The sequence below is a fragment of the Megascapheus bottae genome, chromosome X (assembly GCF_031878675.1).
Source record: "Megascapheus bottae isolate mThoBot1 chromosome X, mThoBot2.hap1, whole genome shotgun sequence".
Taxonomy (NCBI): Eukaryota; Metazoa; Chordata; class Mammalia; order Rodentia; family Geomyidae; genus Megascapheus; species Megascapheus bottae.
In genome coordinates, this window is record NC_143547.1 from 47,506,386 (window position 1) to 47,533,804 (window position 27,419).

Consider the following 27,419-nt stretch of genomic DNA (forward strand, 5'->3'; position numbering starts at 1 on the left):
TCCTTCCTTCCTTCCTTCTTTGCTTTCTTTTTTCTCTTGCTTTCTTGCTTACTTGCCGGTTCTGGGGCTTGAACTCAGGGACTGGGCACTATTCTTGAGCACTTTTTTTTTTTTGCCAGTCCTGGGCTTGAGCTCAGGGCCTGAGCACTGTCCTTGGACTTTCTCAAGGCTAGAGCTCTACCACTTGAGCCTCAGCACCCCTTCCGGCTTTTTTCTATGTATGTGGTACCGAGGAATCGAACCCTGGTCTTCATGCATGCTAGGCAAGCACTTTAACCACTAGGCCAAACTCCCGGTCCCTCCTTGAGCACTTTTGCTCAGGTCTAGCATTCCACCATTTGAGCCACAGCTCCATTTGTGGTTTTTGTGGTGTATGTGGAACTCAGGAATTGAACCCAGGGCTTCATGAATGCTAACAAGCACACTACCACTAGGCTATGCTCCCAGCCTCTACCCTTACATTCTTTTTTTTTTTTCAGCTTAAATAGTTTTATTATTGATGAGTACTATGCATGCATATATATATTATTTTTTTTTTGTGGGTCATGGGGCTTGAACTCGGCCTGGGTGATGTCCCTGAGCTCTTCAGCTCAATGTTACCACTACCCTTTAGCCAAGCCCCATGTCCTGTTTTCCTAGAGGTTAATTGGAGATAAGAATCTCAGGTCCTTTTATGCCTGGGCTGGCTTTGATCCTTGATCCTCAGATCTCAGCCTCCTGAGCAGCTATCTACCCTTACATTCTTTTTTTTTTTTTGCCAGTCCTGGGCTTGAGCTCAGGGCCTGAGCACTGTCCTTGGACTTTCTCAAGGCTAGAGCTCTACCACTTGAGCCTCAGCACCACTTCTGGCTTTTTTTCTATGTATGTGGTACCGAGGAACTGAACCCGGGTCTTCATGCATGCTAGGCAAGCACTTTAACCACTAGGCCAAACTCCCGGCCCCTACCCTTACATTCTTAAAAAAATTTTCCTTTCGACATACTAACCCTCAGCCTAGTTTTAATTATGTTCTAAAATCTAAGTTCCAGTGATTGTATATAGAGATTCCCTTCTTGAATGCTTGTTAAATACATCATTTAGGCAGAGATCTGACCCAAAAGCTCCCTTTGGAAACTTGTTTAGAGCCCTCTAGCAGCTGCTGCTTCTGCCAATCAAGGGCTGCAGGGTGTCATAAAGGACCTTTCCCATTTTTTATTCTTGTCATTTTGCTAAAAATTTGGTTAGCATGGTTTTACTTCTGGGCTTCCATTCTGTGTCATTAGGCTTTTTTTTCCCCCCAGAACCATTTGGTTACTTTTTATTATTATTAAAGGATGTTAAATTTTATCAAATGCTGGTTTTCCATACACTGTCATGTTAATGTGATTTGCCAGTAATTATTTTATTACAGTATATCACATTGATAACGTATGCAAAACCATGATTCCATCTCCGGAATTAATCTTTGGTGATGGTGTGCAATTCTTTGAGTGTGCTATTACATTTGGTTTTGTGCTGTTTTCCAGAATTTTTTTTCCATCGATGCTCATCAAGATAATGGGTCTGCTGCTTTTTTTATGTTGTCTTTGTCTAGTTTGTGTATCAAGGGAATAATTTTTTTTTTTTGTAAAATGTTTCTTCTACTTTTTGGAACCATTTGACAATGATTGACAGTAACTTTTTCTTAAATGTTTGGTAGAATTTGCCAGTAAAGCCATCTGGTCTTGGACTTTTCTTTTATGGAAGTGTTTTTTTTTTTTTTTAAGATTACTTAATCTCCATACTAGTTGCAGATCTATTTAGACTTCCTCTTTTTCTGATTCAGTGTTTGTAATTTATATATTTCTAGGAATATATCCATTTCTCCTAACTTATTCTGTTTCTTGGCATATACTTGTTCACTATTGTCTCTTTTTAATTGCCAAGCTATCAGTTATAATATCTCCCCTTTCATTTATTGTTGACTTAAATCATATCTTTTTCCCTGGTATATCTAAATGTATTTTTTTTTCTTTTGGTCGGTCATGGGGCTTGAACTCAGCTTGGGCACTTTCCCTGATCTCTTCAGCTCAAGGCTAGCATTCTGCCACTTGAGCCACAATGCCACTTCTTTTTTTCTAGTGATAATTAGAGATAAGAGTCTCAGGTCCTTTAGAGCCCGGATTGACTTTGAACCTCGATCCTCAGATCTCAGCCTCCTGAGTAGCTAGGATTACAGGCACGAGCCCCACACCCGGCTGTTCATTTTATCTTTAAAAATCAGCTTTTAGGGGCTGGGAGTTTAGCCTAGTGGTAGAGTGCTTGCTTAGCATGCACGGAGACCTGGGTTTGATTCCTCAGTACCACATACATAGAAAAAAGCTGGAAGTGGTGCTGTTGCTCAAGTGGTAGAGCTCTAGCCTTGAGAAAGTCCAAGGACAGTGCTCAGGCCCTGAGCTCAAGCCCATGACTGGCCAAAAAAAAAAGACAGCTTTTAGTTTTATTGATTCCTATTGTGCTGCTCATTTTTTTTGCGCATTTCCATTTTAATGTTTTATTTCTATCCTATTCACTTTATGCTTGCTTTGCTCTTTTCCTTGTTTCTTGAATAGTGGATTGTTTGAAAACCTTTTTATACAGGTGCTCATCACTATAAATTTTTTTACTACCACTTTTGCTACATCCCCTAAGTTTTCATATGTTGTATTATTGTTTTGCTTTGTCTTAAGATATTTATAATTTTTCTCTTGATCTGTTCTTTAACTCAATGCATTTCATAGATTTGTTGTTTCATTTCCATATATATTTGAATCTTCCAGTTATTTTGCTGCCAAGTTTTAGTATCATTCACTATGAAGAATATATTTGATATGATTTCGGTCTCTTTGGAGAATGTTTCATATGTATTAAAGAAGAATATATATTCTGCTGTCATTTTGTTGACTGTTTCATACATGTGTGCTAGATCCATTTCATCTTAGTACTGTTCAAGTCCACTATTTTTTTTTTTTTTGCCAGTCCTGAGGTTTGAACTCAGGCCCTAGGCACTGTTCTTGGACATATTATCCTCAAGGCTAGCACTCTACTACTTGAGCCACAACACCACTTCCAGCTTTTTCTGTGTATGTGGTACCTAGGAATCAAACCCAGGGCTTTGTGCATATTGGGCAAGCACTCTACCACTAGGCTTTGCTCCAGGCCTCCACTATTTTTTTTAATGTTATATTTTATTGGGTTTTTTTTGTTTTTTATTTTTTATTTTTTTTATTTTTTTTTTTTGCCAGTCCTGGGCTTGGACTCAGGGCCTGAGCACTGTCCTTGGGTTCTTTTTCTCAAGGTTAGAGCTCTACGACTTGAGCCTCAGCACCATTTCTGGCTTTTTTCTATGTATATGGTACCGAGGAATCAAACCCAGGTCTTCGTGCATGCTAGGCAAGCACTCTACCACTAGGCCAAACTCCTGGCCCTTTATTGTTATTTTTGTGCCAGTATAGGACTTGAATTCAAGGCTTGTGTTCTGCTCCTACTTAACTTTTTTGCTTCTCAAGACTGGCACTCTACCACTTGATCCACACCTCAGCTTCTTGCATTTTGTTGGTTAATTGGAGATAAGCGTCTCAGAGATTTTTCTGCCCAGGCTAACTTTGGACCAGGATCCTGAGATCTCAGCCTCCTGAGTAGCTAAGATTATATGCATGAGCCACCAGTGCCCGCCTTCAAGCCTACTATTTCTGTGCTGACTTTCATTCTGGTTATTCTACCTTTCTTGACTGTCGAGTATTAAATTCCCATACTACGTTTGTATTGCTGTCTCACCATTTGTGTGTGTGTGTGTGTGTGTGTGTGTGTGTGTGTGTGTGTTTCTGGTAGATTGGTCCTTTATTTTTTTTTATCATTGTATATTTTGTATTGTGTCTGCTCTTAAATGTAGCCACCCCTTCTCTCTCTCTCGAGGCTACAATTTTCAGGGTTATTTTGTTTAACTCTTCACTTTCAGCTTACGTATGCTTTTTATTTCTCTTGTAGAAAATCCATCCATAGTTTGATATCTTTTATGCATTTAACCATTCTGTAGATATTTTCTTTTTTTTTTGGGGGGGGACCCAGGGCTTTAGGTGAGCCGAATCTTCCTTCAGCTCTTCATGGTATATGTTTTAACCTTTGTCTTTTGTGTATTTATACTTATGGTCTGTTTTATAGGTCTTTTTTCCCTTCCCCTATTTGCTTACTTTTTAAATTAATATGCTTTGATTCTTTCATTTCCCTTTATGCAATTTCCATTGGTACTTTCTTTGTGGTTACTATAGACATCCATAAAAATCTCTTATACCTATAATACCTTATTTTAAACAGATAATAAATTAATTTGAATTGCATACAGAAACTTCCCTTGTCCTCATAACACTTGATCATTAACTCACATCCACTTACATTGTGTATCATTAATATATTTTGGTTATATCTTTAAGGCTTTTATGTAACTTTTGTAATAGAATTAAAAGTAATATATGTATCACCTTTACTGATGTACGGTTTTCCATATTTGCCAGTATATTTACCTTTGCCAATGTATTTTTTCCCTTCTTCATGGCTTCTGTATTGCCGTTTAGCATACTTTTTCTTCAAGTTGAAGAACTCCCTTTAGCATTTCCTGTAAGTCAGGTTGAGTGGCGATGAACTCCCTCAGCTTTTGTTTGTCTGTGACAGTCTTTATTTCCTGCTCATTTTTGACAGACAGTTTTGACAGGCATAATATTATTGGTTGGCAGGTTTTTTCCCCCTTCTGCTCTTTGAATAATCATCTATTCCCTTCTGGCCTGAAAAGTTTATTCTAAAAAATCAACTTAAATCTTACTGAGGTTCTCTAGTGTACAACAAAAAAGTATCTTTTGTCTGGATAGTTTCAAACTTCCCAGTTTACCTGATTTTTTACAATTTCTGTGTATATTTCATTATCTCATTTTAGCTTGGGTCCTTTTGCGTTTCATGAATCTAGTGTTCCATTTCCTTTCCCAGATATAGGAAGGTTTTAGCCAATATTTATTTGGATCAGCTTTCTAGTCCCTTCTGTCTTCTGAAAAGCCATAAATCATCTACTTGATGTTGTCCTCTATTTCACTTAAACTATCTTCATCCTTTTTCTTCTTTTCTTTCTTTCTTTCTTTCTTTCTTTCTTTCTTTCTTTCTTCTGTCTGTCTGTCTTTCTTGCGTGTGCGTGTGCGTGCGTGCGTGCGTGCGTGCGTGTGTGTGTGTGTGTGTGTGTGTGTGTGTGTGTGTCATAGGCCTTAAACTCAGGGCCTGGGTGCTGTCTCTGAGCTCTTTAGCTCAAGATTGGTGCTCTACCACTTTGAGCCACAATGCCATTTCTGATTTTCTGATGGTTAATTGGAAATAAAGAATCTCATGGACTTTCCTGCCTCCGATGGCTTTGAATCATGATCCTCAGATCTCAATCTCCTGAGTAGCTATGATTACAGGTGTGAGCCACCAGCACTTGGCTTCTGCATCCTTTTTCTGTGTCCTTTTTACTCTACAGTAGATTATGTCAAATGACCTTCTTTGTTTATCTCTTCTACGTGCTCTAGTCTTATCTCTGCATTACATTACAGGCATCAATCCAGTCATCAGAATCTTCATCCTTATGATTCCTGTTCTGTTTCTACTAAAACTTTGTATCCTCTTGTTGAAATTTTGTTTTGCATTGTTCTCTTGATGATTTCTTGATAGAGATTCTGAATTCTATGTCAAATAATTAAAATAATCTCTTTTAGTGTTTATAAGTTTTATATTGTTCTTTATTTAAATTGTATTTTCATTTATTAATTATCCTTGACCTTTTGAATTAGTATCTATGTTATTAGAAAAAAAATTACCATCCCTCTCTCTATTTCCTGGATTAGCCTCACATAGAAGACTTTCACTAATAAACTTGACCAAAACTTTTGTGGGCCTCTGAAATCTTAGTACTAATCCACACTAGCATCTTATTAGTGGTCTCCATGCACCTAGAGTATGTGGGACTCTGTCAGCACTCTTGAGACAGGTAGGTCAGAAACCAATTACTTTTAGTTCCTGGGGAAGTTAGAACACTTAAGTCCCAACTCTTTCCCTCCTCAGGGAGAAGCTGGAAGCTAGAGTTTATCACCAAATCACTGTAACTAATCAGGGAGAGAAGCTGTGTGGGGTAGGTTAAACTACTGCTTCCTTTTCTACCCCCCAGTAGACTAACATGACAAGCAGCCAGCTTGCTGCCAATTTTGGTGTTGCTGGGTTTTTTGTTTGTTTTTTTTTTTTTTCACTCTACTTGAATGCATTAACTTCAGCTGGTTTCTAGATTTATCTACAGGCTGCTTTTGAAACTGTATCCGGAGAGAAGGAAAACCTGGGTTGTCCTATTCTGCCATTCTGGTGTTATATGCTAGCTATATTCGCACTTTTTTTTTTTTTTTGCCAGTCCTGGACTTAAGCTCAGGGCCTGAGCACTGTCCTTGGATTTTTCTCAAGGCTAGAGCTCTACCACTTGAGCCTCAGCACCACTTCCGGCTTTTTTCTATGTATGTGGTACCGAGGAATCGAACCCAGGTCTTCGTGCATGCTAGGCAAGCACTCTACCACTATGCCAAATTCCTGGCCCTTAAAAATATTTTTGATGTCGGGCACCAGTGGCTCACTCCTGTAATCCCAGCTATTGAGGAGGCTGAGATCTGAGGATTGAGGTTTGAAGCCAGCCTGGACAGCCCTGTAAGACTCTTATCTCCAATTAACGACTCAAAAACTGGAGGTGGCACTATGGCTCAAGTGGTAGAGCACTAGCCTTGAGCAGAAGGGTTCAGGGAAAGCATCCATGTCCTGAGTTCAAGCCCTGGGATGGGCAAAAAAAAATTTTTTTGAGCCTTGCTCTGTAAGTAAATTACACAAAAATACTTTGTACCATGCTGGTGCCATTTTCATTACTTGTTAAGAACAGAGCATTATTCGGTCTAGAGATCAATATTCCCCACTATTGAGACAAGACTCTTCTGAATACTTTCCCACCATCCCATCAATTATGTGGTTTTTCTAGTGTGAGTAGTTGGAAAAGTGAGTGAGGGCTGAGTACTCTTCCCTCATGTCCTTTCCTGTGATTCTTCCTTCCCCTTTGGGTACTTTTCTCCCATTGGAACATCCTTTAGTAGTTAGCCTATTTGAATGGAAATTACTGTTTCTCCTTTTTTCCCTCCCTTCTTCTTTCTCCCCTTCCTTCTCTTTACCATGTCCTGACTCCAGTTTTCTTTTATCTCCTTAAACTCACTGCTTCATTGCTTACAATGCAGAAGTCCCTATAGTCCTGTCTGGATTGTCCCTTCCCTACACTGAGACCTACAGAGTCTGTTTTGGAAATAACATGGGACAATTCTAGGACTCACTTCTTTTTTTTTTTTTTTTTGCCAGTCCTGGGCTGGAGCTCAGGGCCTGAGTACTGTCCTTGGACTTTCTCAAGACTAGAGCCTCAGCATCACTTCTGGCTTTTTTCTATGTATGTGGGACCGAGGAATTGAACCCAGGTCTTTGTGCATGCTAGGCAAGCACTCTACCACTAGGCCAAACTCCCGGCCCTAGGACTCAGATATTAGTGTTCTTCTCTGCATATTTAAAGTGTTGTTTTATAGATTTTGTCTATGTATTTATTTATTTATTTTTGGTGGTTCATGGGGCTTGAACTCGGCCTGGGCACTGTCCCTAAGCTCTTCAGCTCAAGGCTACCACCCTACCCTTGAGCCAAGCCCCACTTCCCATTTTCTAGAGATTAATTGGAGATGAGTCTCTGGTCCTTTTGTGCCCTGGCTGGCTTTGAACCTTGATCCTCAGATCTCAGCCTCCTGATTTTGTCTATTTTTAAGGATTGTCTTAACAGGGTAAATCTAGTCCATTTTGGTCAGAAGTACACATCTCATAAGTGGATTCTTTGTTTATACTGGGATCATAATAAAAAAGCCAGTATAGGCAATTGTATCTGCCCCAAACAGTCAGCATGAACAATGATGGCAGGGACACGTTCCAGTCTTTCCTCTGCAGTGGTAGTGGTAGTGGCAGAACAGAAGCGGGGTGGGGGTGGGGGGGGTATATCCCATCTCTCTGTGAACAGCAATATGAGACCATCCTCTTGTGATATTTGAAATACTAGAACCCAGCTCTTTCTCCCCTGGTCATTGGCAGCACTGGCCTCACATCTGCCTTCAGTAGTGGCTATGGAGCCAGCAGGGGGTGTACCATATAATTCATAAACCTCACCCACAAGTAGCAGGCAGGACTCTCTGATAAATACCACTATGACCTAGACAAGTCCAGTGTCTACCAGCTTTCCACTCAGTGTCAGAGATCCACTTAGACCCAACAGCTTCTGCCCTTCCATGAATAGTCAGAGAAAACATAAGGAAAATATTTCCCAGGACTCTACCCAGTGGCAGAAGGCAACCAGGCCCACCAACTCCTGTTCCTCTACCAAGAATTAGGGGATGAAATGGACCATAGTCTCTTCAGCCTACCCCAGTACTCTTAACTCTTGATCCTCCACTAAGCGGAAGAAGATAGTTCAGACAAAGCCTCTATATTTGATTCCTTTAGTAGTGGACTGCTGTCCTCTACCCTTTTCCTAGTGATTCCAGTTGTATCCCTTGCCTAGGAATCCCAAGGAAGAACTTCCATCCCAACAAGGTAGCATGAGCTTGAATGAAACAGGAGATCAAGTAGCACCAGGAGAATGAACCTGGATTTAACAGTATTGCAAAGATTCGAAAAATATAGATTGCCATTTGCTGTACCTTCCCAGAGTGGCCAGAATGTGTACAGTAAACTATCGGAAGCCAGGTGAGGCAGGTGGAATAAATGGGTTCTCTCTTGTAGCCTACAAAAGGAATCAATCCTGCCAGCATGTTGAACATCTAGCTACCACAACTATGAGACAGTGCATTTCTGTTCTATCCAATTTGTGGTTGTTGTTATGGTACCTCAAAGAAATGAAAATACAACTTGAGTGTTTAAACAAATCAATCCATTGATATCAATAACAAAATGAATCAGATGTTGGAATTACCTGACAAGGATTTCTTACAAAAATGTTCACCGAGCTGGGCACCAGTGGCTTACACCTGTAATCCTAGCTACTCAGGAGGCTGAGATCTGAGGATCAAGGTTCAAAGCCAGCCTGGGCACAAAAGGACCTGAGACTCTTATCTCCAATTAACCTCTAGAAAGTGGGAAGTGGGGCTTTGCTCAAGGGTAGGGTGGTAGCCTTGAGCTGAAGAGCTCAGGGACAGCACCCAGGATGAGTTCAAGCCCCATGACCCACACACACAAAAAAAATCACCAAGATAAAATGAGCATAACATGGATTTCATCTTAGTTTAAAAGTTCGGTTCTGTGGTTTGTTTGGGGTTGGTGGTGGTGGTGGTGGTGGTGGTGGTGGTGGTGGTTGTTTCTTTGTCAGTTGTACTTGAACTCAGGGCCTGGGCACTACCCCTGAGCTTTTGTTCTCAAGGCTGGTGCTCTACCACTTGAACCACAGCTCGACTTCGGACTTTTGGTTGTTCATTGGAGACAAGAGACTCATGGAGGCTGGGCCCCAGTGGCTTATGTCTGTAATCCTATCTACTCAGGAGGCTGAGATCTGAGGATGGCGGTTCAAAGTCAGCCTGGGCAAAACTTCAGAAAATCGGAAGTGGTGCTGTAGCTAAAGGGGAGAATTCAAGCCTTGAGCTGAAGAGCTCAGAGTTCAAGTCCCATGACCAACCAAAAAATAAATAAATAAGGAAATGTATCATATTTAAGCACAAAGATTGCTACAATAACTTTCTACATGGAAATGATTAGAAACCTGTTGTGTTGAGTATTACAGGTTTTCACTAGAACCAGTAGACAACACAGTCACTTTGTCTAAGAGCTATCAATATGAGGTATAAATCTATTAAACTGAATGATTTCTCATGCCACATAAATTAGTTTAGAAATAAACATAAAAGTCAGTGACTCATCTAGGAACCTAACCTCTCATAGTTGCTTTCTCCTTCACCTATTTTTAGGTGGTGGAGCATTTCAAACTCCCCTCCATGCATTCTCTTACTTGCAAAATAAATACCCTATGATTCCTTTGCTCTGTAATGAGCCATTTCCTGGACAGATGTTATAGCAACTCTCTTGAGTAATCCCATTTCTTAACTAATTATTTTAATTCTGAAACTGTAACACTTTCAAGATATTGGAACAGATATTAATTTCCTGACCAAGACTTCAGTAGCTCAGGAAATCAAAGCAAGAATAGATAAATGGGGGGCTGGGAGCATAGCATAGTGGTAGAATGCACGCCTATCATGCACAAAGCCCTGGGTTTGATTCCTTGGTACAATTTACACAGAGAAAGCCAGAAATGGTGCTGTGGCTCAAGTGGCAGAGAGCTAGTCTTGAGCAAAAAGTGTCCAAGGACAATGCCCAGGTCTTGAGTTCAAGACCCAGGACTGGAGAGAGGGCAGGGGGAGGGAGGGAGGGAGGGAGGGAGGAAAGGGGGAACAGAAGGAGATGGGGAGGGAGGGAGGGAGAAAGAGAATAGATAAATTAGATTGCAGCAAAGGAACAAGTCAATAGAGGGAAGAGACTATCTACAGAATGGGAAAAATTTTTTGCTAGATATTCAACTGGCAGAAGATAAATAAATATCCCAAACAAGTAATCTAATGAATCACTGGGCCAGTGATCTGAAGAGATAGAGATACATCTCAGGAATGTACAAATGGTCAATACATGGGGGAAATATTCAACATCCCTAGCCATCAGGGAACTATAAATATAAAATTTACTGAGATTCCATCTCATCCCAATCAGAATAATAAATGACAGGGCTGGGAATGTGGCTTAGTGATAGAGTGCATGCATGAGGCCCTGAGTTTGATTCCTCAGTACCACATAAATAGAAAAAAGCCAGAAGTGGTGCTGTGGCTCTATTGGTAGAGTGCTTGCCCAGCACGCACAAAGACCCAGGTTCCATTCCTCAGTACCACATAGAAAAGGCTGGAAGTGGTGCTGTGGCTCAAGTGGTAGAGCTCTAGCCTTGAGAAAGCCCAAAGAGAGTGTTCGGGCCCTGAGTTCAAGCCCCAGGACTGGCAAAAAATAAATAAATCTCAGGGACAGTGACCGGGCAGAGTTCAAGCCCCAGGAATGGCAATAAATAAATACATACATACATACATGCATAAATAACAAAAAATAGTAATACTGGCAAGGATGCATGGAGAAAAAAACTTATCACTGTCGGTTGAAATGTAAATTAGTTCAACACTATGGAAATCTGTATGAAGTTTACCCAAAACATTAATAGCACAACTACCATATAACCCAGCTATTAAAACTTCTGGGTATAAAAGTCCAAATACAATAGAGCACACCGATGCTATTGCAGCACTACTCACAATAGGCAAGTTATGGAATCAGTGTATAACTGATGAATGGATTAAGACAAAAATATGGTATCTGCACATGATGGACTTTTAGTCAGCGGTGAAAAAACAAAAGCACATCATCTACAGGAAAATCAGTAAAAGAAATGATGTTAAGAGGATTTAGGGCTGGTGGGGTTTTGGAAGAAAGGACAAAAAAGGGTAATAGGGAGAGTAGAAATGGTCCAAGCACTATGTATATGCATATGTGCAATGTCTCACTAAAACCTATTAATCTAGACAGTTGATATAACTGAACAGTTAAAACAAACGTAAGGCCATGGAAGGTAGGCACGGTGGCTCGTGCCTAATCCTAGCTACTCAGGAGACTGAGATCTGAGGATCTCCGTTCAAATCCAGCCCTGGCACTAATGTCCACGAGACTCTTATCTCCAATTAATCACTAGAAAACTGGAAGTGGGGCTGTGGCTCAAGGGGTAGGGCAGTAGTCTTGAACTGAAGAGCTCAGGGACAGAGCCCAGGCCCAGAGTTCAAGTCCCATGACCAACAAAAAAAATAAAAAGGCCATGGAAACAAAATCATTTACATAGCTACATTAATTGTTATCACCTGAACTTACCAATTAACAAAAGATAAATATTAAGCTGACTGTAAATATATGCTTTTAGGTGAGCCCTTGGCTTCAGAATGCTGTGGAGTAAAAGGTTTCCCTCATCTTAAAAGGAATCTCTGTTTTACAAAATAGATGTCAAAATGAAAGAACTTTTAAATTCCTGGTCTTTACATAAGAAAATTGCACTATAAAAATAAAAGATCACTCCATATATTTACACAATTGGATTCGGTGCTGCCATCAGAAAGAATGACATTCCCCCATTTGTAAGGAAATGGAAAGACTTAGAAAAAAATCATATTAAGTGAAGTAAGCCAGATCCAAAGGAACATGTATAACATTTATAACAATTAATATGCATCTAGGATTTTCCTAGCAGACAAGCACAATTGCTCAAAAGCTATGTACATATGTCCATATAGAAAGAGGCAAAGCAAACAAGTCTGGGATAGGGAAACATGAGATTTATCCTCATGGTTGTTGTTTTTAATGTACTGGGAGTTGAACTCAGGGCCTAGGCACTGTCCCTGAACTTTGTATTCAAGGCTAATACTTTAGCACTTTGAGTCACAGCCCCGCTTCTGACTTTTTTGGTAGTTAATTGGAGATGAGTCTCACAGACGTTCTTGCCTAGGCCGCTTTGAACCATGATCCTCAGATCTCAGCCTCCTGAGTAGCTAGCATTAGAGGCATGAGCCAGCACTGCCTGGCTTTCAGGTGGGTATAATTTTGAAGGTATTCCTGAAGATGTCTCCAAAACACATCCTATCTGTCAACAACTAAATCCTGGTAAAAACTGAAGGTATGATAAAGTTCCCAACGTTTTAGGGCTCTGAATGCCTCCAAGTGGACTTTTCAGCAATACCGTATTCAATGGGCTAGGAACATACCCTTGTTTGATTTGTTTTGTGTTCAGGTAGATTAACACTTTTCCTTACTAGTAGAAAAACTAAAGGTTTGATTTCATTCTTCTAACTTGGCCAATTCCCACATTTTTTCTAGTTACAGAAGCAGTTTTCCCCCCAGTTTACTTCATTGTTGTTTTCCAGGTGATATACAGCAGGGTTACCTTTAATACATCCAGATATAAGCACATTTCCCTCATTTCTTCCCATTCCTTCTCTCCCATCTCCCCCTATGAGTTGTGTAGTTCACTTTCATCAATGTCCAGCACATCCAGTGTACTACTCTGCTGCTCTTTTTCACAGTTTTTTCTCTGATTCTGTGCCCTCTGCCCCCTTCCCACAGATATGGATGTGAATATACCACCTATAAGGTAAAAAAAAAAAAGTCAACCAAAAAAGGAAAAATGAATTAAGAAAAAAGTCCATATCTTTGGATTTCATTTCAGTAGGCATATTATTTTATATACATATAAGGAGGGGGCTTGGATATTGCACCTTTGTGATTCTCTCCTAAGACTATCCTCTTTTGGTCCCACTCTATGCGGATGTATAGAATTCTGTGTCATATCCTAGTGTCTTTTAGATCTATTTTCTGCATATCAGGGCAAATGTGTGCTGTTTGTCTTTCTAATCTTGGCTTACCTCACCATAATTTGTTGTAGTTCCATCCATTTCCTTGCAAATGACATTTTATTCACTTTTTTGGTGCCAGTCCAGGGACTTGAACTCAGAGCCTGAGCATTGTCCTTGGGCTTTCTCAAGGCTGGTGCTCTACCACTTGAGCCACAGCACCACTTCCAGCTTTTCTGTGTATGTATGTGGTACCAAGGAATTGAACCTGGGTCTTCGTGCATGCTAGGCAAGCACTCTACCACTAGGCCAAATTCCAGGCCCATTTTATTCTTTCCAATGATTGTAAAATTCCGTTGTGAACAAGTAGAGAAGTATTTATTCTTACCAGAGTGTGTGTGTGTGTGTGTGTGTGTGTGTATGTGTGTGTGTGCGCGTGCGCGTGCGTGCGTGCAAGTACTGGATCTTAAACTCAGGACTTCATACTCTTGCTTCTTAACTCAAGATTGGTGCTCTGCTACTTGAACCATACTTCTATTTCCAGTTTTTGGGTGGTTAATTGGAGATGACAGTGTCACAGATGCCCTTGTCCAAGTTGTTTCCCAAATGCATTCTCAGATCTCAGCTTCCTGGGTAGCTAGAATTATAGGCATGAGCCACCATTGCTCAGTTTTACCAGAATTTTATTAAACGGTACATTTCCCCCTTTTACTGAGAAATTTCACTATATTATCTTAAGGAAAAATAGAACTGTTCTAATTGATAACTAAAACTGGCAAGGTCTCAGAAACCCTAAAACCTTAGAGGCTCCAAATACTGTTATTAGCCTTATGGTGATAAAATTAAGCCTCCTTCATCCCACAGGTTAGGTGACTTAAAACAGATTGTCTCAAGCTTTTGGGAACTTCATATGCAACCCAAGATTCTATTTCTTACTAGTTTATGTGCTTAAATATTTATCCAGTACTTCCAGGTTTACCATTAACAGCTATGAGGTACTTTGAGAAAGTACCTATCAAACGAGACCCTTATATAATCTACTGTCTGGAAATTTGCTCTTTTTAAATAGTAATCAGACAAAAACTGATTTTTGAATCTACTTGGTTCAGGTACTGCTGACAAGTGGCAGAACAAAAAATGAAAATCTTAATATATTGTTACTTTTATTCATGTTTCTCACTTCCTCTTGGAAGTGAGTTATCTTGGCTAGTGGCTTATCTAGCCCATCAAAAGCTGAAAGAGTTTTAAACAGGTTTCTCAGGAAGCCTCCAAGAAAAAATTAACAGCCTATACCCAACACAATGCAACTAAATTTTTTTTTTTTTATACTAGTCCTGGGACTTGAACTCAGGGCCCGGACAAAAGAACTCAGAGCTAATGTTTGACCATTAGAGCCACAGCTCCACTTCCGGCTTAACTTTTGGTGGTTAATTGGAGATAAAAGTCTCACAGATTTTTCCTCCCAGGCTGGCTTTGAACCGTGATTCTCAGATCTCAGCTTCCTGAGCAGCCAGGTTTACGGGCATAGAAGATTCTTTTTAAACTCTCTTCTGAATATTAGTTTTTTAGGTTTTGTTGTTATTGTTTGGTTTGCTTTTTTTGTTTTGTTGCTTTGCTTTGTTTTTGCTGGTCCTGGGACTTGAACTCAGGGCCTGGGCACTGTCCTTGAGCTTTCTCAAGCCTAGCACTCTACCACTTGAGCCACAACACCATTTCTGGCTTTTGTGTATGTATGTGGTACCAAGGAATCGAACCCAGGGCTTCGTGCATGCTAGACGAGCACTCTACCATTAGACCACACTCCGGGCCCTGAATACTGGTTTTATTACTAATTATACTGTTATTTTTATTTTGGTGTCTTTGACTCCATATAGTCTTCTTCTGTCACTTAACTTCCTTAATGGTATTTTCCTGAAATTTTTTTCTAAATCATACTCTGAATTTAACTGATTGCTGGATATGACATCATTCACCTGACCCTGCTGATAGAGATAACCTGGCCCTCTGAAAACGTGATTGGGTTTATTGCCTCCATTTTATAATATAGGGCCCTGACCTCAAGAATTATTTAAAGACTAACTTATTTCTAACAATTTCTTGTGTTACAGTTGACCCATGGATCCTGTGTAGGCACCTAAATGCCACTACTCAGCATTCACCAGTCGCCCTGAAACAAATGGAGCAGGAAAGACTAACCCGAGTCTACCCTCAAACTCCATCCTCTCTCCTCTGATCAACAAAAATCTCAACAGTGGTGAAAGCCTGGTTATCATAGATTAACTTGAGGCTGTAGCCTGACTTTGTGGTTTGATGATGAGGGGGTTGCTGAAAATGAGAAAAGCTGCCTCTGGCACCTAAGGGTTGGCTTAATCAGCTTAAGATAAGACCATTCTGTGACCAAGATCAGTCAAGAAAAATGACCACTCTATAACTGATCTCAAGGGAGGGAAAAAAAGCATGAAGATTGTTTAAGCCACAAAACTCAACCAAACACTTCTCTATCAATTATAGCCTTAGCCACATTGTAGGCTTTTATCTTTCTAGATAGGATTTCTGAAGACACCTTTTCTGACAGGATCTAGTACAGATTGAAACTCACTTTTTAAAAATGCTTACCTAAATTACAAATAAAACCCCAATCCTCAACAAGTCCTGTTCATAATCACAAAGTGAGATAGTTCTCCATGCCGTGTACTACTCCTGCAAGGAGAATTAAACTTGTTCAGCTACAGATATGCTGTTGGAGCTTTATGGCTGGATGGCATTCATGTTTGATGCATTATTGAGAAAGGTCAGAGAATTCAAAATAAATGGAGTGGTATTCCACCTTAATGCACTGGAAGACTCAGTCATTTAAAGGTACTGATTCTCCCTAAGTTGAATATCACAATCAGTAATGCCATTGGGGAATATAATACTAAAGAAATTCAGTGGGGCATGAATAGTCAAAGTGCTATTGAAGAACAGAGCTGGAAGACTTAACATTACCATATATCAATACCTATTGTAAAATTGAAACAGGGCCGGGAGTTTGGCCTAGTGGTTGCCTAGCATGCATGAAGACCCGGGTTCAATTCCTTGGTACCACATACATAGAGAAAAGCCGGAAGTGGTGCTGAGGCTCAAGTGGTAGAGCTCTAGCCTTGAGAAAGTCCAAGGACAGTGCTCAGGCCCTGAGCTCAAGCCCAGGACTGGCAAAAATAAATAAATAAATAAAAATTGAAACAAAGCTGGGTGTAGGTGGCTCACGCCTGTAATCCTAGCTACTCACGAGGGTGAGCACAAAAGTCCATGAGACTCTTTATCTCCAAATAACCACCAAAAATCCAGAAGTGATGCTGTGGCTCAAGTGGTAGAGCACTAGCCTTGAGCTGAAGAGCTCAGAGACAGTGCCCAGGCCCAGAGTTCAAGCCCCAGAACTGACTGAAAAACAAACAAAAAAAAAGAAACAAGACAGTGTGGCATTATTGCCAAGATCAAAACAACATTTAGAATATGAAAACAAAATTAGCTCATATCATCACCCAGTTTATGTCAAACGTGATACCATAGTGCTATGTTGAGGGCGTTTTAAAAATAATAGTACAAGGGCCGGGAGTTTGGCCTAGTGGTAGAGTGCTTGCCTAGCATGCACGAAGACCCGGGTTCGATTCCTCGGTACCACATACATAGAAAAAAGCCGGAAGTGGTGCTGAGGCTCAAGTGGTAGAGCTCTAGCCTTGAGAAAACCCAAGGACAGTGCTCAGGCCCTGAGCTCAAGCCCAGGACTGGCAAAATAATAATAATATAATAATAATAATAGTACAAGTTTCAGAAGCTTTTGAGATCTCAGAAGGAAAATTTAGTTTTTTACATGTCTTTTTTTTTAAATAACAAAAATAATTCCTCATGGTCTTGTAGCAAATACTGCTTAAACATAGCCCTAAATTCAAATGAAGAGTATTGATAAGTTGAACTATATGTCACTTAAGAATTTTCTGTTCTCTTTTGGGGGCGTTGAAGAGAGACAGAAATGGAGGGACAGAGAGTGAGCAAACACAGCAGTGGTACTAGACACTGTTGATGAACTATACAACTTGTAGGTGAGAAAAACTGGGAGAGAGTGAAGGAAGGAATTGACTCTGTCCAAAAAGACATCATGTACTCTTTACCTGACTTATGAAATGGTAACATCATCTGTACATCATCTTTATAATAAAATTTAAAATATTTAATAATAAAAGAATTTTGTGTTCATTAAAAGGAACATTAGCTGGGTGCAGTGGCTCATGCCGGTAATCCTAGCTACTCAGGAAGCTGAGATCTGAGGATCATGGTTCAAAACCAGCCTGGGCAATAAAGACCGTGTCACTCTTATCTCCAATTAACCTCTAGAAAAATCAGAAGTGGAGCTTGGCTCAAGGGTAAGGTGGTAACCTTGAGCTGAAGAGTTCAGGGACAATGCCCAAGCCCAGGGGTAGGGTGGTAGCCTTGAGCTGAAGAGCTCTGGGACAGCACCCAGGCCGAGTTCAAGCCCCATGACCCACTAATTAATTAAAAGGAACATTAAAAGTTGGGTGCTGATGACTCACACCTGTAATTCTAGCTACTCGGCATGCTGAGATCTGAGGACCGTGGCTCTAGCCAGCCCAGGCAGGAACGTCCATGAGATTCTTATCTCCAACTAACCACCAGTAACCTGGAAGTGAAGCTATTGCTAAAGTGGTGGAATGCTAGCCTTGAGTCTAACAGCTCAGGGACAGCACTAGGCCCTGAGATAAAGCCTCATGACCAACAAAAATAAAACATTAAGATGGTGAAGGGGCAGCCTATGTATATGAGAGAAAACATCAGTGTACATACTTGACTAAACTTGTATCCCTAAAATAGGTGAAGTCTACAAGTCAACAAGAAAAGGCAGGTGGCCCAGTATGGGGGGGCGGGGGATAGCTGATAAACATGAAGAGGAATTCAATTTCACTTGTCATTACTGAAAAGTAAATTCTAAGCTAAGTGCCCATGGCTCACACCTGTAATTATAGCTACTCAGGAAGCTGAGTAGCTAGATCTGATAATCAGGGTTGGCAGCCAGCCTGGGTGGGAAAGCCCCGAACCTCTTCAGTTAATAACCCAAAACCCAAAAATAGTTTTGGCTCAAAGTGACAGAGCACTAGCGTTGAGCACAAAAAAGCTCAGCAACAAACCCCACGACCAGCACACACACACACACACACACACAAGTAAATTCTAATTATACCACTATATTACCCACCAAAATAGTTTAAATGGATAAGAAAAACTAGCATTGGTTATGAAGTAGAGAAACCAAAACACTTAATCTCTGCTCATGGAATATGAAGTGCTGAAGTACTTTTGATCTTAGTGAAAGGTATTCATAGCCAGTATAGTGTTCTAGGTAATCGCTCAATTAAATTGCTTACAAAAATTCTTGAAAAGATGTGCTCTACAATATTCATAGGAGCACTATTTCAAAATTAAACTACTCAGAGGTCCACCAACAATAGAATGAGCAAGACCATTTTTTTTTTTTGCCAGTTCCTGGGGTATGGAAGAATTGAATCTGGGTCTTCGTGCATGCTAGGCAAGCACTGGACCACTAGGCCAAACTCCTGGCCCTATATTTCAGTTTCTGAAGTGTGGGGAAAAGGAAAATTAAAAGCATTTCTTCTAAAATACTAATGAAGGATTTTCCTAAAAGATTTTTTGATGTGATTCTTGTGCTCCCATTTCCTCCCTCTCTCCTCCCTCTCTCTTTCCTGCCAGTCCTGGGGCTCGCACTCAGGTCCTAGGCACTGTCCTTGATCTTTCTCAAGGCTAGAGAGCCACAATACTATTTCTGGCTTTTTCTGTATATGTGGTATCAAAAAGCAGAACCCAGGGCTTTGTGCATGCTACTTGTACACTCTACTACCACTAAGCCACACTCCAGGCCCCTTTCTCGTGTGTGTGCTGACACTACTGGGGCTGAACTCAGGGCCTATGTTCAAGGCTGAGCCACAGTTCTACTTCTGGCTTTTTGTGTGTGTGATTATTGGAGATAAGAGTCTCATAGACTTCCCTGACCAGGCTCTCTTGGAACCTTGCTCCTCAGCTCTCAGTCTCCTGAGAAAGCTAGAATTGCAGGCGTGCACCAACAGCACCTGTCTGTGTTTTTAACTTAATGATAATATTTAGGTCTTGTGGGCCGGGAGTTTGGCCTAGTGGTTTAGCGCTTGCCCAGCATGCACGAAGACCCGGGTTCAATTCCTCGGTACCACATACATAGAAAAAAGCCAGAAGTGGTGCTGAGGCTCAAGTGGTAGAGCTCTAGCCTTGAGAAAGTTCAAGGACAGTGCTCAGGCCCAGGACTGGCAAAAAAAAAAAAAAAATTTTAGGTCTTGTTATGTCAATCTCAACGAAGTACTTTTTTGCAGTAGTGGGAATCAAACCTAGCACTTTACGTGTATTCACGTGTACTCACCAATACTCTAACACAGATCTATGCTCCCAGTCCTCTGAATAAAGTACTATTGCTCTAGCCTTGAGAAAGTCCAAGGACAGTGCTCAGGCCCTGAGCTCAAGCCCAAGACTGGCAAAAAAAAATCTTTTAATAAAAAAAGGTGCATAACTATCACATTGTCCAGGAATGAATTTTCCACAAAATTATATTGTTCCCTCAAGAACAACTCTTTGTAATAACATTATGGGTTTTTTCTGGATTATAATTAAATAATGGAGAATTAGGATATCTAGTGTTTTTACCCTTGCATCAAACATTCTAAGATAGCTATAATACTTTAATTCTAGTTCCAACTTTGAAAATTGTTTCCATCTCATTTCCTTTCAATTGTCTACCAGCTATTTCTTGCTGCTGTCTTGTAGCGTTTCCACCAATTCTTTTTCTGCCTTTACTATCCATTGACCTAGGAAAATAATTTTTTTTCAAACATAGAAATAAAAGATATATTAAAATATAAGTGAAGAAAATCACAAAATGATTTTCCAAAACACACCCACCAGAGTTCCTACAATCAGAATGGTAACTACAACTGTGTACAAGAATATAAATCGATACGAACTCATACACTACTTGTGGGTGTATAAATTGGTGCAGCAATTTTATAAAACTAGCAGTAGCTATGGAAACTAAAACAGACTTTTAGCTAGTAATTCCAATCATATGCTTATTTCCAACATAGATGTACATGCAAATAAAAATTTATGTACAACAGATTTATAGTGGCATTATTTGTAATAGCCCTCAAACAGTACAGATACAGGTGTAGGGGTTTCCTCTCAGAACAAGTGAGAGGAAAGGGAGTGGGACAAAGTGAGATGCTGGTCATAACATGTTAATTTTGGCATCATGGTCAGATGATATGCCATAACTTATCAAGCTCTACATTCCTAACTTGTACACTTTATATTGCAGTAATAAAGTAAAAGTAATTTGTTAAAGTTGTACTGAAAAAGAGTTATATAGAAAATAGTGATGTGTATACAATATACCAAGTACCAAAGTCAGGGGCAAATAAGATGATTGAGGAGGAGGTGGGGGGAGGGGAAGTGGGAGAAAAGCATGGGAAGGGGTGTCAATGTTTGAGAAGTAATGTACCCACTACTTGACAAATGTACTGTAACTCCTGTTTATATCACCTGACAATAAAAAGAAAAAAAGGAACCATGGGGGGAAAAAAAGAATAAAAGTAAAAAGCCTCTGACCTGGCAATAGATAGATAGATAGATAGATAGATAGATAGATAGATAGATAGATAAAAGGAAGGGGGCCAGGAGTTTGGCCTAGTGGTAGAGTGCTTGCCTAGCATGCACGAAGACCCAGGTTCCATTCCTCAGTACCACATACATAGAAAAAGCCTGAAATGGTGCTATGGCTCAAGAGGTAGAGCTGTAGTCTTGAGAAAGCCCAAGGACAGTGCTTAGGCCCTGAGTTCAAGCCCCGGGACTGGCTAAACAAAAAAAGAAAGGAAGAAATAAGTCATGTGGATGAGTGTTGGTGGCTCATGCGTGCTATCCTAGCTACTCAAGATTCTGAGATCTGAGGTTCACAGTTCAAAGCCAGCCAGGGAGGAAAGTCAGTGAGACTCTTACCTCTAATTAACCACCAGATAACTGGAAATGGCCTGGTGGCTCAAAGTGGTAGAGCACTAGCCTTGAACAAAAGAGCTCAGGAGAGGTCCCCAGGCCCAGATTTCAAGCCAAACAGCCACCAAAAAGAAAAAGAAAAAATGATTTTTTTTGCCAGTCCTGGGACTTGAACTGCAGATCTGGGCACTGTCCCTGAGCTTCCTTTGCTCAAGACTAGCACTCTATCACTTGAGCTACAGCACCACTTCTGGATTTTTCTGTTTATGGGGTACTGAGGAGTCAAACCCAGGGCTTTTTGCATAATAGGCAAGCACTCTACCGCTAGACCACATTCCCGACCCATGATGAGTTTGTTTTTGTTTTTGTTTTCTAGTCCTAGGCTTGAGCTCAGGGCATGAACCCTGTCCTTGGACTTTCTCAAGGCTAGAGCTCTACCACTTGAGCCTCAGCACCACTTCCGGCTTTTTTCTACGTATGTGGTACCAAGGAATTGAACCGGGGTCTTCGTGCATGCTAGGCAAGCACTCTACCACTAGGCCAAACTCCCGGCTCCCATGATGAGTTTTTTGACGTGCACAAAGGAAGTCAGGAAGTTATCGAATAAAGTTTGGAATGGAGAATAAGCCTATTGTTTTACACTCACATTTAACCAGAGTGTCAGTTGCAGGCAGTTTCTTTACTGTTTGTTTAGCAGTAACTAGAGCTGTTTGAAGACCTAGAAAACTGGAATTTGCTGGGACCAGCAGTATGGCTCTGTCTCTGGCCAGAGGTAATTACATACAAGGATGTACTAGAGGGGAGGGAATAAAATGAAGATAATTCAGTAAGCATGAGACTCCATCTCCAAAAAACCAGCAAAAAGCAAAGCTATAGTTATGGCTCAAGTGGCAGAGCATCAGTTGTGAGCAATAAAAATTTTCCTAGACATGCACACCTATGATTTTTAAGTGAGGCACAGAAAGAGATTAATAGCAATAATAACAGTTATAACAATGTAAAAAGAACTCAGTAAAGGCAAATTTATTAAATTGAGTGCAGAGGAATGTCATCAGGATGACATGGGAAAGAAGCAATAGGAATTCCAAATCAAACAGCTGTCTTTCAGGGAGAAAATGTGGTCTTTGGTGTTTATAACCAAAGATACTAAAAACCTTGAATTTTCTCCTAAGAACATGAAACTCTTCTGGAGGAGGGAAAGACCAGAATAAAGGGTCCCATTAGATCTCACCTCAATTACAGTTTTATTTTATTTTATTTTGTCAGTTGTGGAGCTTGAACTCTGGACCTGGGCGCTATCCTTGAGCCCTTCAACTCAAGACTAAAGAGCTAACACTTTGAGCCACAGCGCCACTTCTGTTTTTCAGGTGGTTACTAGGAAATAAGACTCACCGCATTTTCTACCCACCCTGGCTTTGAACTATGATTCACAGATCTCAGCCTCCTGAGTAGTTAGCATTACAGGCATGAGCCACCAGTGCCCAACTCTCAATTACCATTTTTTAGAAGCTTAGCACACAAGCCACACATTTTAAACTTGTGGAACATGCACGACCATTGGTGTAAAGATTGATCTCTTTAGTACAATTTAGCCAAATACATGGTCTTGAACTTCTTACTTTACTATTGCAGAAAGCTCCCTAGAATGTAAAAGTTGTCACAGATAGCTTAATAAGAGGCCTCTGAAGGAATCCCAGGGCCCAGGATTACTGACTATAACCGTAACATCAAGAATTTAAGAAAGGAGAGGCAGGAGTTTGGCCCAGTGGTAGAGTGCTTGCCTAGCATGCACGAATACCTGGGTTCCATTCCTCGGCACCACATACATAGAAAAAGCCAGAAGTGGTGCTGTAGCTCTAGTGATAGAGGAAAAAAAAAAGGACAGTGCTTAGGTACTGAGCTCAGGCCCAGGACTGGCAAAAAAAGAAAAGAAAGAAAAGAAAAAGGAATTTAAGAAAGGATTATTTCAGGTGTAGTTGCCAACGGGATACTTGTAATCTCTTTCTTTCTTCCCAATGTATTTCTTCTTGACTGAGGATTGGGTTTCAGCTATGCTTTAGCGCAACTATTTTGGCAACAATCCCGGAAAATGAAGCAACTGACCCCTTGTTCCTGGCCAAAGTTGAGATTATGTGTCCCCAAACATATGTTGCACGTACAGGAACAACTGCATTTGGGAGCTCGATTTACATCGTATGAGATTCCAACAAATTCTGTCTCACTACTAAGTGAAAAACAGGAAATCGAATTGTTTCTGTCCAACCATCTCCATGGTCTCTGGCCCATCTTCATGCACTCTGACTCTAGCCACCCTGAGTAACTGATGGTTATGCTAATACATGTTGTAACTTTCACATCTCTAGGCCTTTCCACTTGCTGTTGCCTAAGGCTATAATAGTCTTCAAATTTTGAATCCTTCCCATCGTTTTCATCACTCCTTGAGGCTTTCTTGATAACTATCTACAATTCAAGATACTCCAGATGAAGTTGTAATTCACTACTTGCTTGTTCCTTTTGTGTCTGTACTGTATATGGATTGACCCCTTAATACACATCTCTTTCATTTATTTTAGCTGCGCCATTTCTAATAAGTAGGGCTAAACACTCCTTAAAGGTTGTTACATGGTGTGTGACCAAGTACTTGGACTTGAGATTCTGAGAGATCGGGATTCAAATCCTAACCTCTTTAACTTGTTGCTCCCTGCCTTTGAATGTTTTTTTTTCAACTCCCTGAATGGGTTGACTCATCTGTAATGTGAGTCCTATGAAAGACTAACAACCCCCCTTCCTCCCTAAGATGAAGTGATTTTAATATGAGAAAAGGGAAAGCACCAGAAACAATGCTGGTCACATAGTCCTTCATAAAAGGTTACTTACTGGTCATTCTTATCTTTCTTTGAAGCTATCCCAGAATGAACAGGTAAAGCAAGGAAAACTTCTGAGATACCTCATATCCAACACTGTGACCCCGGTATGGCACATGGCTAGGAAATGGCGATGGAGTGAGTTACTGTATTCATAGATCTATAATCATCACTAACCTTTTCCTCTCTGAATTCTGTTCTACGTACTAACACGGTGCTTTATACTTCAAGTGCAAAGTCAATCACCACTCCCCGCCCCGTCCCCTTTTTGCTTCATCTCTATTATTCCTTTTTATGAAATCCCTTCTCTACTAAGTTCGAAACCAGTCACGAACATTTCCAACAGCCTCCCCGGCCCTGCAGAGTCTGGGGGCGGGGGAGGGGCGGGGGGGGAGCGGAGTGGAAGACCCGGAGCGGGGCGTGGCCACCACGTCGCAGAGCCTGACTGCGCCTGCGTAGGCTGCGGCACAGCCAAAACGCTGTCAGGCTTGCGTTCATTGCCGGCTAGTGCTGGTGTTAAAAGATCACCCTTCTTAGCCGCTCTCACTTTTGATCCGCCCAGCTTCCGGGCCTCAGGCTTTCGGCTTTGTGCCGAGGCACCAACCTACCTACCGTCCTCTCTCCGAAGGACCGCTGACCTCCCCGTTCCCGTTCCTGTCTCCTGGAACCATGTCTCTGGTAAGCCAGAATGCGCGCCACGGCACTGCAGAGACCACTGCAGATTACAGCGACGGCCGGGGTGAAATGCAGGCTACTAATGCCTCTGGGCCCCCTACCTCCATGCTAATCTCCGCTGTCCCCCAGGGTCCTCAGGTTCCACTTGACCCTCAGGGTGCCAGCGCTTCCCAGGCTGCGCCGGACCCAAATGACATCGAGGTTCTCATCGATGAGCAGTCCCGACGTTTGGGGGCGCTCAGAGTCCATGACCCTCTAGAAGACAGGTCGATGGCTTTGGTGAATTTCATGCGAATGAAAAACCAAACGGAGGGGTCTATCCAACAGTCAGAGATGCTGGAGTTCCTCAGGGAATACTCAGATCAGTTCCCTGAGATACTCAGACGAGCCTCTGCTTACCTGGATCGGGTCTTTGGGTTGAACCTGCGGGTTCTTGATCCCCAAACTGATACCTACAATCTAGTCAGTAAGCGGGGTCCCCAGACCACTGAACGGCTGGCAGAGACCCTAGACATGCCAAAGGCAGGGCTCCTGGCCCTGGTGCTAGGCCACATCCTTCTGAATGGCAACCGGGCCCGAGAGGCCTCCATTTGGGACCTGCTGTTAAAGGTTGATGTGTTGGATGAGCCTCAGAGGATCAACAACCTCTTTGGGAACACAAGAAACCTCCTCACTACTGAATTTGTACGTATGCGATTTTTGGAGTACTGGCCTGTGTATGGCACTAATCCCCTTGAATTTGAATTCTTGTGGGGATCTAGAGCTCACAGGGAAATCACAAAGATGGAAGCCCTGAAGTTTGTAGCTGAGGCCCATGATGAAGAGCCTTGGAGCTGGCCAGAAGAATATAACAAGGCCCTGGAAGCTGATAAAGCCAAAGAAAGAAGCCAGGCAGCTGGTCTAGAGTTCTGGTCAGAGGACACTATGAATGATAAGGCAAATGATTTGGTTCAGTTGGCCATTAATGTCACGGAAGAGTTGCTCCCTATCCACCAGGATGAGCTGTTGGCTCACACTGGCAAGGAATTTGAGGACGTGTTCCCAAATATCCTCAGTCGAGCTACTCTAATTCTTGACCTGTTCTATGGGTTCTCTCTGATCGAGGTTGATACCAGCGAACACATCTACCTCCTTGTTCAACAGCCAGAATCGGAAGAAGAACAAGTGATGCTTGAGAGCCTGGGAAGACCCACTCAAGAGTATGTCATGCCCATCCTGGGTTTGATCTTCCTGATGGGCAACCGAGTCAAAGAAGCCAACGTCTGGAACTTACTTCGGAGATTTAGTGTGGATGTCGGAAGAAAACATGCCATCACCTGTAAGCTGATGAGACAGCGCTACCTGGAATGCAGGCCGCTGTCTTACTCCAATCCAGTTGAATATGAGCTTCTGTGGGGTCCTCGAGCGCACCTTGAGATCACCAAGATGAAAGCCTTGGAGTACATGGCCAGGCTCTATAGAAAACGACCACAGGATTGGCCTGAGCAATATAGGGAGGCTATGGAAGATGAGGTGGCCAGAGCCAGATCAGAGGCAACCGCCATGTTCTTCTTTGGGTCTATGTGAAGTCGGGAGAAAATGAATCACTCCAGTTGTGTGACATCACTTCAAGGGACCCAAAGCAGAAGTCGGGGAGGGCTGCTTACTGTGTTCCAGTTCTAATAGTGTCTCCTCCTTCTAAAATACCCTTCAGTGAGGTTCATGGTTAGTGTTTATAAATGAAATGGTTGATTTGCCTCTCTTGTCTTGTTTCAGTATAAAAGTTAAGACAACTGTGTAACATGTATTGGTAATATTCACATCTTTGAGATAATCAGTAAAACTGATTTGGTACAGCAGTTAAACACAGCACACACACACACACACACACACACACACCCCAAAACCAATACCACTTATCTGTGGTTGCCCTCTCTTTGTGTCTCCTGTTATATTAAAAAAAAAAAAGACTGCCACTTCACTGTATTTGCTTTGTTGTTCTAAAGTGTAGTGAAAATAAAAACTGAATGAGTTACATGCCCTGCTTAGTCACTCATTTATTCTACAAACACCGATTAAGCACTTGCACGCTCTGAGTGCAGGCCTCTATATTGGAAATCTAAAGGTAAAGAAGTCCCAGAGCTGAAGGAGGAAGTTATATGGAAGTAAAACCCAGCTGTTATATTATGCTGGAACAAGTGGCATAGTTTAGGAAGGATAAAAATACAATGGGCTGGGGTGGGGTTGTCTATGAGAGTTCAAAACAATAACACTTAACTTTGGAGAAAGGCAATGGGATCCAAGAAAGACTGGAGGGGGTGCAGCAGTGTGAAATAGAGGTGAATAG

General features: G+C 41.4%; 1 protein-coding gene and 1 long non-coding RNA gene across 2 annotated transcripts in view; one reads left to right on the top strand and one right to left on the bottom strand.

Annotated features, from left to right (window-relative positions):
* Positions 1-5,635: 5,635 nt before the first annotated feature.
* The window catches only part of LOC150041017 (uncharacterized), an 80,352-nt gene continuing 58,568 nt past the window's right edge, over positions 5,636-27,419 (bottom strand). The window contains exon 3 of the long non-coding RNA XR_016533896.1: positions 5,636-5,697. This is a non-coding gene — a long non-coding RNA (uncharacterized LOC150041017). The remainder of the gene's footprint in view (positions 5,698-27,419) is intronic.
* Magee2 (MAGE family member E2) lies at positions 24,906-27,097 on the top strand. The gene has a single exon (XM_090325630.1). The coding sequence runs from the start codon at positions 25,088-25,090 to the stop codon at positions 26,657-26,659; it is 1,572 nt and encodes a 523-aa protein (XP_090181756.1). The 5' UTR covers positions 24,906-25,087; the 3' UTR covers positions 26,660-27,097.

Excerpts from the sequence above, each read along its gene's own strand:
- Magee2 (XM_090325630.1), top strand. The coding sequence starts at position 25,088 with ATGTCTCTGGTAAGCCAGAATGCGCGCCACGGCACTGCAGAGACCACT.